Source organism: Haliotis rufescens, unplaced genomic scaffold, assembly GCF_023055435.1.
Source record: "Haliotis rufescens isolate VD_foot unplaced genomic scaffold, xgHalRufe1.0.p SCAF_6, whole genome shotgun sequence".
Taxonomy (NCBI): domain Eukaryota; kingdom Metazoa; phylum Mollusca; class Gastropoda; order Lepetellida; family Haliotidae; genus Haliotis; species Haliotis rufescens.
This window is the reverse complement of record NW_025964334.1, coordinates 26,798,333-26,814,618: the sequence shown is the minus strand read 5'-3', so window position 1 is coordinate 26,814,618 and position 16,286 is coordinate 26,798,333. Positions and strand designations below refer to the sequence as shown.

The 16,286-nt window shown below is 41.4% G+C and overlaps 1 protein-coding gene across 11 annotated transcripts in view; it reads left to right on the top strand.

The window, feature by feature from the left end:
• Positions 1 to 16,286, top strand: part of LOC124118796 (G surface protein, allelic form 156-like) — a 190,918-nt gene that overhangs the window by 166,017 nt on the left and 8,615 nt on the right. For 10 of the 11 annotated variants that reach the window (XM_048386092.1, XM_048386094.1, XM_048386091.1 and 7 more), the window contains 10 exons: positions 1,055 to 1,179; positions 1,272 to 1,344; positions 2,106 to 2,236; positions 3,547 to 3,622; positions 4,495 to 4,622; positions 5,238 to 5,313; positions 7,902 to 8,026; positions 8,278 to 8,356; positions 11,298 to 11,431; positions 14,081 to 14,153. In XM_048386092.1, the coding sequence (XP_048242049.1) occupies positions 1,055 to 1,179; positions 1,272 to 1,344; positions 2,106 to 2,236; positions 3,547 to 3,622; positions 4,495 to 4,622; positions 5,238 to 5,313; positions 7,902 to 8,026; positions 8,278 to 8,356; positions 11,298 to 11,431; positions 14,081 to 14,153 (1,020 nt within the window). The remainder of the gene's footprint in view (positions 1 to 1,054; positions 1,180 to 1,271; positions 1,345 to 2,105; positions 2,237 to 3,546; positions 3,623 to 4,494; positions 4,623 to 5,237; positions 5,314 to 7,901; positions 8,027 to 8,277; positions 8,357 to 11,297; positions 11,432 to 14,080; positions 14,154 to 16,286) is intronic. The other variant, XM_048386100.1, reaches the window with a different exon arrangement.

Here is a 16,286-nt window from a genome sequence, read left to right as displayed (position 1 = left end):
GTGTTTTGAGAGAGGAAGTTGTGTTTAGTATTTCAGTTATATCGCGGCGTGTCAGCTTAATGTGTGAGGAAAGCTCGAAGTGATGCAGGTCTCAGGCGTTTACCACTTCGGTGAAACACACGAGCACGGGTATTGTGCTGACAAACCTAGAAACATAATCGGGGCGAACCGGGACTCGAACCCACAATCATAGGTTTCTGGCGTGCCCAAGGGACGCAACTCTGCGAATCGCGGCGCCTTAGACGACGTGTTTTGGGTCCTATAAAATAATTTTTCCCATGTTATATACTTGTGGAAGAATACTTCACACACATCAATCTATTTCATGTTAAGGTCATGTTTAAAATATATGAAAACCTTTATAACAATATAGTTGTGTAAAATATATAGCGCGTGCTTGCCTTTTTATCACAATGGGAAGTCGTGTTGCCTCAGAGATGAATATTACCAAAAAGTAGCAGAATGTAGAATTCATCCTCCAATTCAAACTTGTCACAAACTTGTGTATGCATGTATTACATTGAAAATGACAACTTTACAAAACGTCTTCTCGTTTTCTCGGTGAGCCAAATATCTTTTTAATTCATTCAGATCATTTGGTACAAGTGGGTCACATTTACAATATTACATAGTTTGACAAAAGAGTGGGTGTTCATATGAGTAACATGGGCATGTTCGTTGTGGCTGCGTGTATGTTGGACACAGTTAGTTTAAACTCGTAAACAACAATAGTGGCATTGTTCAGGCAACTCTTCCATTAAAATCCGAACTTCCATAACTTGTAGAAACTAAAAGTTGAGTTCTGACTGGAGAAAACTTATTTACCGCTCTAAAGAACATCGTTTACGCGCCATATTTATATTGACATATTCATTTTTTTTCATGGCAGTATGACTTGTGTGCTCACTCCTCGATAGTGTACAAATGTGCTTAACTCATTAATGATCAGGACAACGTCATAGCAAATGTACTTCATACACTGGTGATGATAAATTAGGAAACGGGTTTAATGATAACACTCTGACCATACACAATGGAATATGTTCCCTTCCAGCGAACAGAAGAAGCTTGCTGTATGTTTGGGAGCAACAACAACCGATGGCTGCAATGGAGGCAATGCTCACACCCTAGCTGCCACAGCGGTGGCGGTCATCAATGGCATAGCTAGCTGTGCTCCTGGTAAGTAGTCAATAGCATATCTGTTATTTGTAAATGATATCTCAAATCACGGATGCCAATCTCCACATTCAAATCACTTTATTTCCTTGCAGCTGCCATGGAGACGTGTAAATGTGAACTGGAGTTTGCTGTTGCAGACAGGAGTAACAGCGCTGGCATGTGCAGGTGAGGGTGTGGATGTGGGTGTGGGTGTGGGTGTGGGTGTGGGTGTGGGTGTGGGTGTGGGTGTGGATGTTGGTGGGCAGTCGTGAGAATGTGGGTCGGGGATGGGCCGTGTTGTGTATGGGGTTAGGGATGGGGTTGGATGGTGGTGAGGGTGTGGCAAGGGGGTGAGCTGTGGCAAGGGGGTCGGTGATGGGATGGGCGTTTGTGAAGGTTTGACTGATGGTGTTGCTGAAGGTGTGAGTGACGGTGGTGGTGGTGTACATAAAGTGACAGTTTGCTGTCACAATGGTCGACATGAATTAAACTAGACTACCGGGCAAAAGAAAATATACATACATCTTTGATGGTGGCTAAAATTGAACAATAAATGGTTATTTCTTTGGGGTGGGGTGTGGATGTGGGTTTTGGTAGGGATGGGTATCTGCCCAAACATTTCTTTTGTTCTTGTCTTAGCATAGGTGATAACTGCTTAGAATATTTGCTTATCATGAAACTCGAGAACTTCAGTCCACCAGCTGACTCATCGACCCAGTTCGAGTCAATATCAAACGTCATTTCCCTTTAGCGTCTATTTTAAAGTGTGTGAATTTGGCGCGGAAGTTAACAATTGAGACAAGCGCAATATAACTCAGAAAAAGGTGCCTATTTTTCTATTTTAGAATATTTTACCAAATATTTCAATTCTAAAAATACTTGTCTGAGAAAAAGTGAGATTCTCTTACGAAAGGTCAGCGGTCATTGTGTACCTGTATTTGTTTCAGTGCGGCTAAGAATCTCCTGCATTGTCTGACGTTTACCACTGATGCTGGATGTACCCAAACTAGAACTGCCGTAGCTGATGCTGCAAAGGCTGCTATCGCTGCCCTTGAAAGTGCTTCCTCAGGATCTTGTCGTATGAAACATTCCCATAACTCTTCACTTAGACAGTCATCATTGTAGTCTTAACTGCACCTCAACTACAAGCAATAAATTCAGTGGAAGATCGATGCTGACGGTGTATATCACTGGGTTTTCTGGTCCAGAATCTGTTATTTACAGACCACCGTCATATAGCCGGAATATTGCTTAATGTGGCGTTAAACAAAAAACCAATTCAGGCGCATATGTGGCCCAGTCGTATAATGGACCTGGAATCTCTGTGCAGAGTTGCGCCCTTAGACTTACCAGAAACCTATGATCATGGGTTCGAATCCCAGATTCGCCCATATTATGTTTCTAGGTTTGTCAGCACCATACTCGTTGATTCATCGAACTGGTCAACGTGACAAACCTGCATCACCTCGGATGTTCCTTCTGAATCCATCTGTCAGCCGAAATAATGTTCTGAACGAGCTAAAGCCAAACTCACCGATTTACTGCCATAAGCACCCGTAGACTGCGATCAAAGAATGCAATTCAGTTAATCAGGTACTCATCTAAACGTCCATCGTAGGAAGTCCCATGTGTAAAACTGAGACCGGATAATGTGTGTAAACAATTTCCGTTTGATTGAACTGGACTTGGTTTGGGTAACCGACTATCCCATTACTTGATTCATGTCATTTAGAACGTTGTTGTGTCTGGGAACTGACATTTCATGGGTATGTCAATCTGGCAGTTAAATATTTACCTGGATTATTTGTGGGTGTGTGTGGGAACTCAACATCTTTTTTACAAAATGGGGGTCCCCAAAAATGTAAAAAAATGAATAGTGCAGTTGTATTGTAAAACGTGAGATTGCGTTTACTCAGAGGAAATTTAGTTGAAATAGATATGGAGTTCTTCAACTGAAGCGAATCTGCTAGCATAAGATTGTAATGCATTGGACAGTATATTGTATTTTTAAATGACCTACAGTAATTAAATTTAAGTGGTACTAAATTATGAAATTCCTCAACAAACATACACATTTTCTGCGTTCCAGATGATGCACTATGAATTTTTATACGTATAGGATGCAGGGTTTCGTATCCGCGATTATGCCCCAAAACCTGTATGTTGAAGAAGGCGAGAAACCTTGTAACGTCAATTTCCCGAGGCAAGAATGCCCACTAGCCTATATCAAAGCCTAAACTAGACTTTGAAATGGGTGTGTGGACACTCTTGCCTCAGGAAGACGTTAGGGATTATTCATAATTACTATGGTTCAAATACAAGCACGTAGTATCATGACGACTGTGAAATGTAACAACGTCTGGAGTACCATCCGTATCTTCTTTTCAGCTTTAACATCGAGCTGTACATGTCAACAGACGTTTGTGACGGCCACCCCCTTCAGCATCGAAAGCGAGAGATGCTTGTAAGTAACTCCTTAAACTTGTAGGAACCGTATTCCGAAAAGCCAGTGACCTCTGTTATTGTTATTGTCTTTGGTGCATATTTGATCTCATATGGTACCAGGGGTACAGGGGACATCCCGTAGGCGTGCCAGAAACCTATGATTGTGGGTTCGAATCCTAATTCGGCCTGATCATATTTCTAGGTTTCTCACCACAATACCCCTGCTGGTAGGTTTCACCAAAACTATAAACGTCCAAGAGCTGCTTCCCTGTATGAACTTATATACTGTTCAAAGATATGTGAGTTACGATCACCTTGGCGCGAAGATCGCTCTGTACAACGGCACCCAGATAATATACTCCTTATATCACTGAGTTTAATGAAGATCGGGTTATTACAATGTGTGTTGCTGATTGCGGATGTGGATCGTGGCTCATTTAACCCTCCATAGATTTTGAATTTAGACTTTATGTGATCTGTTTAGCCCTGTTGTAACATAGCTGTAGTTTTGCTTTAATGACGTAAACAACGATCACTCCTGTAGTCGTTTAAAGAATAATTCGGGTCAATGTTTACGTTGTCATTTAAAAAAAATAATAATACATGTATGCTTATTCTGATTGGTTGAGAAACCATTTCAAGGTGTATGGATAATTTCATTCACCAAAAATATTTGTTCTGCCTCAATTTAGAGCAAAACGAAGTAACAGACAGAGCGACCTGCATAACGTATTCAGTATACATAGTTAGTACACTGTCGTTGCAATGTTGATAACATTACATGGTTTTAGATTTGCGGGCGTTTGTGATAATTTTAATGCGCTGAATGTTTAACGTTTGAAGTTTGCTTCCGATTCGTATGATAATGATGAACTGTGTGACATTTCCCAGGGAGTACAAGACGCTGGCTGTTTGTCTGGGGAACAACAACGATGCGGCATGTGATGGTTCCACAAGCAAGAATGCCCTTGTGACGTCGGTTGAAGCTAAAGCTAAAGCAATCTCCAGCTGCAGCACAGGTATTTGTCGAGTGTCAAGTGTCCAATGTCGAGTATCGAGTGTTGAGTGTTGAGTGTCGAGTGTCGATTGTCGAGTGTCAAGTCTCGAATGTCGAGTGTCAAGTGTCGATTGTCGAAAGTCGAGCGCCAAGGGCAAACTATCGATTATCGAGTGTTGAAAGTCGAGTGTTGAATGTTGAGTGTCGAATGTCGAGTGTTGAATGTCGAGCGTCAAGTGTCCAATGTCCAATGTCGATTGTCGAGTGTCAAGTGTCGAGTGTCGAATGTCGAGTGTCTAGTGTCGAGTGTCATGTGTCGAATGTTGAATGTCGAGTGTCGGCTGTCGATGTCGAATGTCGAATATTGATTGTTGAATGTCGAGTGTCGAATGCCGAGTGTCGAATGTCGAGTGTCGAATGTGTGTTTAATGGAAACCAATAGTAAAAACCGGGTACCAAAATGGTCGTTGGCGGACACTAAGTATAGATGGTTGATTTGCAGGTACCATTTATATTCCAAATTTTTGCGATGCGTAATACATGCTAGTACATGCTAATTGATATCAGTTGATCCAAGTGTGTGTGTACATGTACAACCATGTGTACGGTATAAATGATATTGATGCCTATTCTCTAGGGCTCAGCGCATCTACCTGTCAGTGTGAAATCAACTACGCCAAAACTGATACCAGTGACAATCCCAAGAAGTGCAGGTATGTTTTCCCACATTCATAAAATATATCAAGTTTGTTATATAAGTATTTATGTCATACCTCATTAAAGTTATTGTACCTGAATTCTGACAATTTTGACATACATCAAACATTTATAGACACGCATGTAATAACCCCTTCACTTATGCTATCCGCTCCTTCGTGACGTTAGAGAAGATTTTTAGTCTGTGTTTGTTGTTTATCTCAGCACTGACATTATTCCACGTATATGATAGCGGTCTTTATCATATAATGGATAGGTTTCTCGGCAGGATAAAGCCAACGGATAAAAACGATATCCGTTGGGGTCATATGCGGATAGAGATGCAAATATCAAAGGTCAAGTAGGGACTACTTTCACTGTTTATAAACAAACATGGCGTCGCCCTCGTCATTCGGCGATCGAACCAGAATTAACCATCGGGAATCTGGATAAACTACAGGGATAATTGCTATCATTATCAAAAGAACAGTCTAATATACTGAGAACCAGTGTCTAACTGTGACGTAGCTAAGGCATTTTATAAGTTTTGGCAACTTTGGAGATTTAAATTCCGAAACAATTTTGCGAGGGCACTTGGCCTAGCCAAGCGGGATCAGTAGCCATATCTGTGCTTGTAGACCTCTGCGGCTTGAAACCTTCTCCACAAATTATAATAGTTGGATTTGGCCGAAATATGTTTGAATTGTTACCTTGTTTCGTTTTGTCGCTGTGTGTACATCTGACTACACTTCTTAACGTTATGACAGGACAGACCGACTGTCAGCAACGTCTGACCGTGGCCGTGACGTCTCATAGACTAGGGTTAGAGAAGCTTCCCTTTGACAAAGGGCAGTTACTCTAGCGGACAGACCGATGGATTGCCGCGAAAGGCAATTAATAACAATTGTTGTTTTGCGTATATGTTGCTTCGCCACTGTTTAAGAAACAGATTTCAGTTGGAACTATATTGCAATTGGCCACTGTTACTGTCCGACTGACACATCGCTTACCCTGTGACGTAAAAAATATTAATGCGCGCATTCCAGGAAAACTCGCAATGTTTCCGTAATGATTGTGAGAGAGGGAAAGCGATTTTGAAGCACAGAATTAAAGAATGACATTAAATGATAAAGAGGTTATCACGCTTGTGTGTTTGGGGATGGTAAATATCCTGTATTAGGAATAAACACTATGTATTTAGCTCGCCAAGGCTCGCTAAATACAATGTTTATTCCTAATGCAGGATATTTACCATCCCCAAACACACTCGCGTGATAACCTCTATGTAAATAATAATGATCGACCAGGCAATCCAGTGATTGACAACATGCTGATCGATCTGTCCCTGAAGGTATTGCTTCCATTTTCCATCATATTTAACATTTCAATATCATACATAGAGTGTGCATGGATTTATTGTGACATTATTGGAATGTTTGTAGCATGGATAGATCATATATCATAGTTATACAGAGTTTCTAAATAACACATGTAGAGAAGGCCAGAAGGCATGGAAATTTGCATAATTACAATTTGAATATGCAATACATTTTGTAATTTCATAATATCGAAGTATGTCTTTTTGAATTAGTAAAAAGATTGGTTTGACTTTTTTTCTATTATATGTGTGCAGCATAGATTTTGTTACCATACTTACTGCATTGAATGAATTTTTATTCTTCTCTTTAAATCCAAACAGTATGTGTTCATTACTAAAATTAACTCTGCCTTCTGTGTAGTTTCCAAGCCAATCTGAAAGATTCGTCCATACACCAACAGCATAGTGACAATTACATAATACATGAGTAATTGTTTCAGATGGTTCATTACATAATGAACAAACTGGCGATTCAACATATCCAGTTTTAAATAAATAACAGTTAGTACTCAAAATGTTGTGTATAACTTTAAACTGAAACCATCTTAATTCAGAACTTTGTGTACATCTTTTTGCCATAAGGTTAAAGTTTGTCCGCTCTGTATCGGTATACTGTTTTTCAAGAAAATCTTCCCATTTACTGTAGCACTTATGTTTATAAATTTAGGGTTTAATAGGGCTTCATAAAATACCTTGCTTCCCTTTATATTGTTTTTTTTTGGATACATTATATGGAAGTACAGGTCTTTGGCAAACTTTGGCACAATGTATTATATTGTTATTCTGTAAATACCTGACTATTGATAGTTTTACTCCTTCGGTCAAAAAAAAAGTCCGTCTTCAAACTGTATTTTTGTACAAATTCATCAAAATCATATAATTTCCCTGTGTCATGAATGAAGTCATTTATATATACTATACCCTTTTGTATATTATGTTGCCATTGGGATTTGGTGATATGCATCAACCAAGTCAGCGAGCCTGACAACCCGGTCCCGTTCGTCGAATTAATCGAAGAAGTATTGAGTATGACGACATGATCTATTCTGACGTCACTAAAATATTGTCAACAATGCTGTGTGTGTTTACGGATCAGAAATGAAAATTTTGATAAAACATAATTGCTTAGTTGGTCGGTGGAGATCGAGACAGCGCATGCATATGTCCACGCATGTGGAAACATGAAACTAACACACGTTAAAGGTATATATATTCATGCTTCACCAGCGCCTACAACACAATGCTGACCTGCATGTTCAGCTCTACCGGTGCCTCTTGTATTGGAACGGCAAAGACCACGTTCGTGACGACAACCGATGATGCTGTGAAATCAGGAGCACTGAGCTGTCCAGGTATAAACAAAACGACATCATCCTACTCCACGAGGAACATCGTGTTCCTCAATCTCTAGTTTTAACTCTGTCAAATCCATAGTATGAACCTCCTCCCTTCTACCACAATTGTACGTAAGACATACACGTCATAAATGTTGATTTTTAGGTGTAAGTTTTATTGTGTATGGGGGGTAATATTTAAACAATCGATCAAGACGGTAGCACGAACACTCTTCACAGAATTAATCATGCGGCTCTATTCTTTCCAGCTCAAACAGCAGAATGTATCTGTACTGTGGCATACGCCAAAATAGACATTGGCGCCGCCACTAACGCTGACAAATGCAGGTAACGCTGATTCTATTACTCCAAGATATACATTAGCGCCATCAATACCGCTGACAAATGCGGGTAACGCTGATTCTATTACTCCAAGATATACATTAGCGCCGCCACTAACGCTGACAAATGCAGGTAACGCTGATTCTATTACTCCAAGATATACATTAGCGCCGCCAGTAACGCTGACAAATGCAGATAACGCTGATTCTATTACTCCAAGATATACATTAGCGCCGCCACTAACGCTGACAAATGCAGGTTACGCTGATTCTATTACTCCAAGATATACATTAGCGCCGCCACTAACGCTGACAAATGCAGGTTACGCTGATTCTATTACTCCAAGATATACATTAGCGCCATCAATAACGCTGACAAATGCAGGTTACGCTGATTCTATTACTCCAAGATATGCATTAGCGCCATCAATAACGCTGACAAATGCAGGTTACGCTGATTCTATTACTCCAAGATATACATTAGCGCCATCAATAACGCTGACAAATGCAGGTAACGCTGATTCTATTACTCCAAGATATGCATTAGCGCCATCAATAACGCTGACAAATTCAGGTTACGCTGATTCTATTACTCCAAGATATGCATTAGCGCCATCAATAACGCTGACAAATGCAGGTAACGCTGATTCTATTACTCCAAGATATACATTAGCGCCATCAATAACGCTGACAAATGGAGGTAACGCTGATTCTATTACTCCAAGATATACATTAGCGACATCAATAACGCTGACAAATGCAGGTTACGCTGATTCTATTACTCAAAGATATACATTAGCGCCGCCACTAACGCTGACAAATGCAGGTTACACTGATTCTATTACTCTAAGATATAGATTAGCGCCGCCACTAACGCTGACAAATGCAGGTTACGCTGATTCTATTACTCTAAGATATAGATTAGCGCCATCAATAACGCTGACAAATGCAGGTAACGCTGATTCTATTACTCCAAGATATACATTAGCGCCATCAATAACGCTGACAAATGCAGGTTACAATGATTCTATTACTCCAAGATATACATTAGCGCCATCAATAACGCTGACAAATGCAGGTTACGCTGATTCTATTACTCCAAGATATGCATTAGCGCCATCAATAACGCTGACAAATGCAGGTTACGCTGATTCTATTACTCCAAGATATACATTAGCGCCATCAATAACCCTGACAAATGCAGGTTACACTGATTCTATTACTCCAAGATATGCATTAGCGCCATCAATAACCCTGACAAATGCAGGTAACGCTGATTCTATTACTCCAAGACATACATTAGCGCCATCAATACCGCTGACAAATGCAGGTAACGCTAATTTTATTACTCCAAGATATGCATTAGCGCCATCAATAACGCTGACAAATGCAGGTTACGCTGATTCTATTACTCCAAGATATACATTAGCGCCATCAATAACGCTGACAAATGCAGGTTACGCTGATTCTATTACTCCAAGATATGCATTAGCGACATCAATAACGCTGACAAATGCAGGTTACGCTGATTCTATTACTCCAAGATATACATTAGCGCCATCAATAACGCTGACAAATGCGGGTAACGCTGATTCTATTACTCAAAGATATGCATTAGCGCCGCGGTTAACGCTGACAAAAGGAGGTAACGCTGCTACGTAACTCCAAGATATACATTAGCGCCATCAATAACGCTGACAAATGCAGGTAACGCTGATTCTATTACTCCAAGATATGCATTAGCGCCGCCACTAACGCTGACAAATGGAGGAAACGCTGATCCGTTACGACAAGATATACATTAGCGCCATCAATAACGCTGACAAATGCAGGTAACGCTGATTCTATTACTCCAAGATATACATTAGCGCCATCAATAACCCTGACAAAAGGAGGTAACGCTGATTCTATTACTCCAAGATATGCATTAGCGCCGCCAGTAACGCTGACAAGTGGAGGAAACGCTGATCCGTTACGACAAGATGTACATTAGCGCCGCCAATAACGCTGACAAATGGAGGTAACGCTGCTCCGTAACTCCAAGATATACATTAGCGCCATCAATAACGCTGACAAATGGAGGTAACGCTGCTCCGTTACTCCAAGATATACATTAGCGCCATCAATAACGCTGACAAATGGAGGAAACGCTGATCCGTTACGACAAGATATGCATTAGCGCCATCAATAACGCTGACAAATGCAGGTAACGCTGATTCTATTACTCCAAGATATACATTAGCGCCATCAATAACCCTGACAAATGGAGGTAACGCTGATTCTATTACTCCAAGATATACATTAGCGCCGCCAGTAACCCTGACAAGTGGAGGAAACGCTGATCCGTTACGACAAGATGTACATTAGCGCCGCCAATAACGCTGACAAATGGAGGTAACGCTGCTCCGTAACTCCAAGATATACATTAGCGCCATCAATAACGCTGACAAATGGAGGTAACGCTGCTCCGTTACTCCAAGATATACATTAGCGCCATCAATAACGCTGACAAATGGAGGAAACGCTGCTCCGTAACTCCAAGATATACATTAGCGCCATCAATAACGCTGACAAATGGAGGAAACGCTGGTCCGTTACTCCAAGATATACATTAGCGCCAACAATAACGCTGACAAATGGAGGTAACGCTGCTCCGTTACTCGAAGATATGCATTAGCGCCAACAATAACGCTGACAAATGGAGGTAACGCTGCTCCGTTACTCCAAGATATACATTAGCGCCATCAATAACGCTGACAAATGGAGGAAACGCTGCTCCGTTACTCCAAGATATACATTAGCGCCATCAATAACGCTGACAAATGGAGGAAACGCTGATCCGTTACGACAAGATATACATTAGCGCTATGAGTAACGTTGCCAAATGCAGGTAACGCTGATTCTATTACCCCAAAAACACAGATCAAGCCATTTGTTCATTTGTCCAGTGCTGCGCAAGACCTACTGGGATGTATGACTGGAAAGACGGGTACTGGTTGTGACGGAACGCAGGCAGCTGCAACCATCCTGGCCACAGCTGAGAACGGCATTGCACAAACCGTTGCAGATGGATACAGCTGCGGTGAGTACGATGATAAAATGTGTTTGTTGTTTTTGTGTTTGTTTTACGCTGCACTCTGCAATATCCCAGCATTGTGACGGAGACATGTAAATATTCGACCAGAGAAAACCAGTGATTGATATTATGAGCAGCGTAATGCAACATGCTAATCAACCGAGCCTGACCACCTCATCCATTAAGTCGCCTCTTATAATCAGCATATAAATTGATGAGACTAGGCATGAAATGTGAGAGCCCATTGAATAATGCCGCATTTAACGCATAAATTTGTTTCATTTTCTGTTTATTTGAAAAATTCCGAATATCAGCGGGAACGTATGTTGTTAATGTTATTGACTTGTAATATGTCCTATACATCTTAACTAGTCGGTATCTTGCTAACAATATTTCAAACTGTGTTCACAGTCCTGGTGTCCTGGTTCGGTTTCTTTCACTAGATTATTTTTAAAAACCTTGACGTAGCGTTACAAGAGATGCCGAACAGTCGCGCCCTATTGTCCGTGGAAGATAGCACTTTGTTTTGGTATATATTTGAAGGGTTCACGAGAACGTTATTTTGCAAATTTCAATTTTCAGAATTGATCTTGCGATGCATATTTGTCCGTCCTGTAATAGGCATTAATGCAGACCACAAACACTTTGTTTTGGGGGCACGTCTTTTAACAGCTGGCTAGAGTGTGGGAGTAATAAGCTGTCAGTTTTACTGACGCTAACTCCACGATATGTAACATTTGGGACCTTAGTCTCAGTCAATCAACCCTTTCACAATGGACATAGTTCGATAGATAAAATGAAGAAAAAAGCTTCTTTGATTAACACCAAACTAGTCCAAGGGGTGTGACTCAAATGAATAGGATCAACAGTGGTTCAGTGGTCTGAGGCGTCGTATTTGCGTCTCTTAGTCGTGTCAGAAACCTATGATTCTAGGTTCGAATTCCAAATTCACCATAATAATGTTTCTATACTGAACAACAAAAGTTCCTGTGACATTGAATAAGATTTAATGCAAAGTTATGTTTTTTACAAAATCTGAAACAAATTCGGTTTGCAACAGATAAAAGACTCCTGTAAGTGTTCAAATGGTTTAATTTGCCATACTGACTTCAGAAAATGCGTGATTTCATTAAAAAAAACATGAACATGCCAAAATGTCAATTTACAAATCAATAGCGTGTGTATCCACCTCTGGTTGCGATGCAAGCAACACATCTTCGTCTCATGGAATGGAACAGGCGTCGCACAAAGTCCTATGGGATATCTGTCAATATCTGCTGGAGCAGATAAGTTCCTGGAGTGTCTTAGGAACACCTTGTTGACGTCGAAGGCGCCGATCAATCTCATCCAACATGAGCTCGATTGGGAGCGAGCCGGCCAGGGGATGTCATTTACGTTGTTTTGTTGAAGAGAGTCCTGAACAAGTCGAGCAATATGAGGCCGGGCGTTGTCATGTTGAAAGGTAATGCCTGGGCCATGACGACGCAAAAACGGTAGAACAACAGGGACGATGATCTCGTCGCAGTAGCGCTGTCCATTGAGATTTCCCTCTACCACTATCAAACGGGTCCTCTGTCTTGTTGTAATCCCACCCAATACCATAACGCTGCCGCCCCCGAACCGATCTTCTTCAATGACACAATGATTGATGTAACGTTCGCCTCGACGTCGGTACAGTCGAATCCGTCCATCGCTGTGACTGAGGTGAAAACGAGACTCGTCAGTGAATAGAACTTGTCCCAAAGGCATGGCCGTCCAGCGTAGTCGTTGTCTGCACCACTGTAGACGTGCTTGACGGTGGTTTCCTGTCAAAATGGGACGTCTGGCGGGTCTTCTGGTGACAATCCCTGCACATCTGAGGCGGCGACGTACGGTTTGTGAAGATATTCGTCGAAAGCCAGGGATGCTTCTTGCAGTCACTATTTCTGGCTGGAATCGATTTCGTAGGTGTGTTGTTCGAATCCAGTTGTCTTGTCAATTATTGGTTACGCGTGGCCTGCCACTCCGAGGATGGTCTCTGACTGCATTCGTCTGTAGCCAACGATGCCATAAACACCAAATGGTGTTTCTCTGGACGTTAAATTGTCTTGCAACATCACGTTGACTCGGTCCTGCTTCAAGCATACCAATGGCTCGCAGACGCTCATTTTCGGACAGGCGGGGCATTTCGTGATGTTGAATAATTGCGTAATTTTGTTGTTTTTCTGAGTGGCTGTTGTCAGCACGATGCTAAACAATGCATATGGAATCCGCACATTCTTGGGTAGTGGAATGCATGGGGCTTGCATAAAAGTCAACTTTTGCATGGAATGTATGCTTTTCTGTAGCAGTTGCGCTTTTGTGACTTGATTCCATACATGTACTACAATATTGAAAACCAAACTTTACTTGTTTAAATAATACACTAAAATATTGGTGTCACATGAACTTTTGTTGTTGAGTATATATATCGTCAGCACCATACCATTGTTCCTAGGTTTCACCAAGCGGAAAAGATCTGCATCACATCTTTTTTCCTCCCACATCAAGCTGACATATCGCGATGTAACTGAAATACTGTTCAAAGCGGCTTTGATACAAACTCAACCCCACACAACTGAAAAGTTTCAAATCGTTGGAGACAAGTTAACTGAAGTGATGTATTTACGTTTCCAGCGCTGACCGAGAGTTGCAAGTGTGAAGTGACATTCGGCAAAGCTGACACAACGAATGATGCTGCTTACTGCTCGTAAGTTATATTAGCTGTCATGGTATTTCATACTTGGATCACTATTTCGTCCCAAGGTTGTCCAGCAATTGAGTAACGGAAACAACCAATACTACCCACAAATAAATCATTGTCCCAGCATTGTCCAGCCATTGAGTAACGGAAACAACAAATATCACCCACAATTAAATCATCGTCCCAGCGTTGTCCAGCCATTGAGTAGCGGAAACAACAATACTGGCCACAATTAAATCATCGTCCCAGCGTTGTCCAGCCATTGAGTAACGGTAACAACAAATATCACCCACAATTAAATCATCGTCCCAGCGTTGTCCAGCCATTGAGTAGCGGAAACAACCAATACTGGCCACAATTAAATCATCGTCCCAGCGTTGTCCAGCCGTTGAGTAGCGGAAACAACCAATACTGGCCACAATTAAATCATCGTCCCAGCGTTGTCCAGCCGTTGAGTAGCGGAAACAATCAATACTGGCCACAATTAAATCATTGTCCCAGCGTTGTCTAGCCATTGAGTAACGGAAACAACCAATACTACCCAGAATTAAATCATCGTCCCATTTTTGCTCAGCCATTGAGTAACGGACACAACCAATACTACCTACAATTAAATCATCATCCCAGCGTTGTCCAGCCATTGAGTAACGGAAACAACCAATACTATCCACAATTAAAGCATCGTCCCAGCGTTGTCCAGCCATTGAGTAACGGAAACAACCAATACTATCCACAATTAAATCATCGTCCCGGCGTTGTCCAGCCATTGAGTAACGGAAATAACCAATACTGGCCATAATTAAATCATCGTCCTAGCGTTGTCTAGCCATTGAGTAACGGAAACAACCAATACTATCCACAATTAAATCATCGTCCCAGCGTTGTCTAGCCATTGAGTAGCGGAAACAACCAATACTGGCTACGATTTAATCATCGTCACAGCATTATCCAGCTATTGAGTAACGGAAACAACCAATACTGGCCACAATTAAATCATTATCCCAGCGTTGTCCAGCCATTGAGTAACGGACACAACCAATACTACCCACAATTAAATCATCGTCCTAGCGTTGTCCAGCCATTGAGTAGCGGAAACAACCAATACTATCCACAATTAAATCATCGTCCCAGCGTTGTCTAGCCATTGAGTAACGGAAACAACCAATACTGGCCACAATTAAATCATTGTCCCAGCGTTGTCCAGCCATTGAGTAACGGAAACAATCAATACTACCCACAATTAAATCATTGTCCCAGCGTTGTCTAGCCATTGAGTAACGGAAACAACCAATACTACCCACAATTAAATCATCGTCCCATTTTTGCCCAGCCATTGAGTAACGGACACAACCAATACTGGCTATAATTAAATCATCATCCCAGCGATGTCCAGCCATTGAGTAACGGACACAACCAATACTATCCACAATTAAATCATCGTCCTAGCGTTGTCCAGCCATTGAGTAACGGAAACAATCAATACTGGCCACAATTAAATCATTGTCCCAGCGTTGCCTAGCCATTGAGTAACGGAAACAACCAATACTACCCACAATTAAAAAATCGTCCCATTTTTGTCCAGCCATTGAGTAACGGAAACAACCAATACTACCTACGATTAAATCATCATCCCAGCGTTGTCCAGCCATTGAGTAACGGAAACAACCAATACTATCAACAATTAAATCATCGTCCCAGCGTTGTCCAGCCATTGAGTAACGGAAACAACCAATACTACCCACAATTGAATCATCGTCCCAGCGTTGCCAAGCCATTGATTAACGGAAACAACCAATACTATCCACAATTATATCATCGTCCCATTTTTGCCCAGCCAGTGAGTAACGGACACAACCAATACTATCAACAATTAAATCATCGTCCCAGCGTTGTCCAGCCATTGAGTAACGGTCACAACCAATACTACCCACAATTGAATCATCGTCCCAGCGTTGCCAAGCCATTGATTAACGGAAACAACCAATACTATCCACAATTATATAATCGTTCCATTTTTTCCCAGCCATTGAGTAACGGAAACAACCAATACTACGCGGCAATTAAATCATCGTCCTAGCGTTGTCCAGCCATTGGGTAACAGAAATAACCAGTACTAACCACAATTAAATCATCATTCCA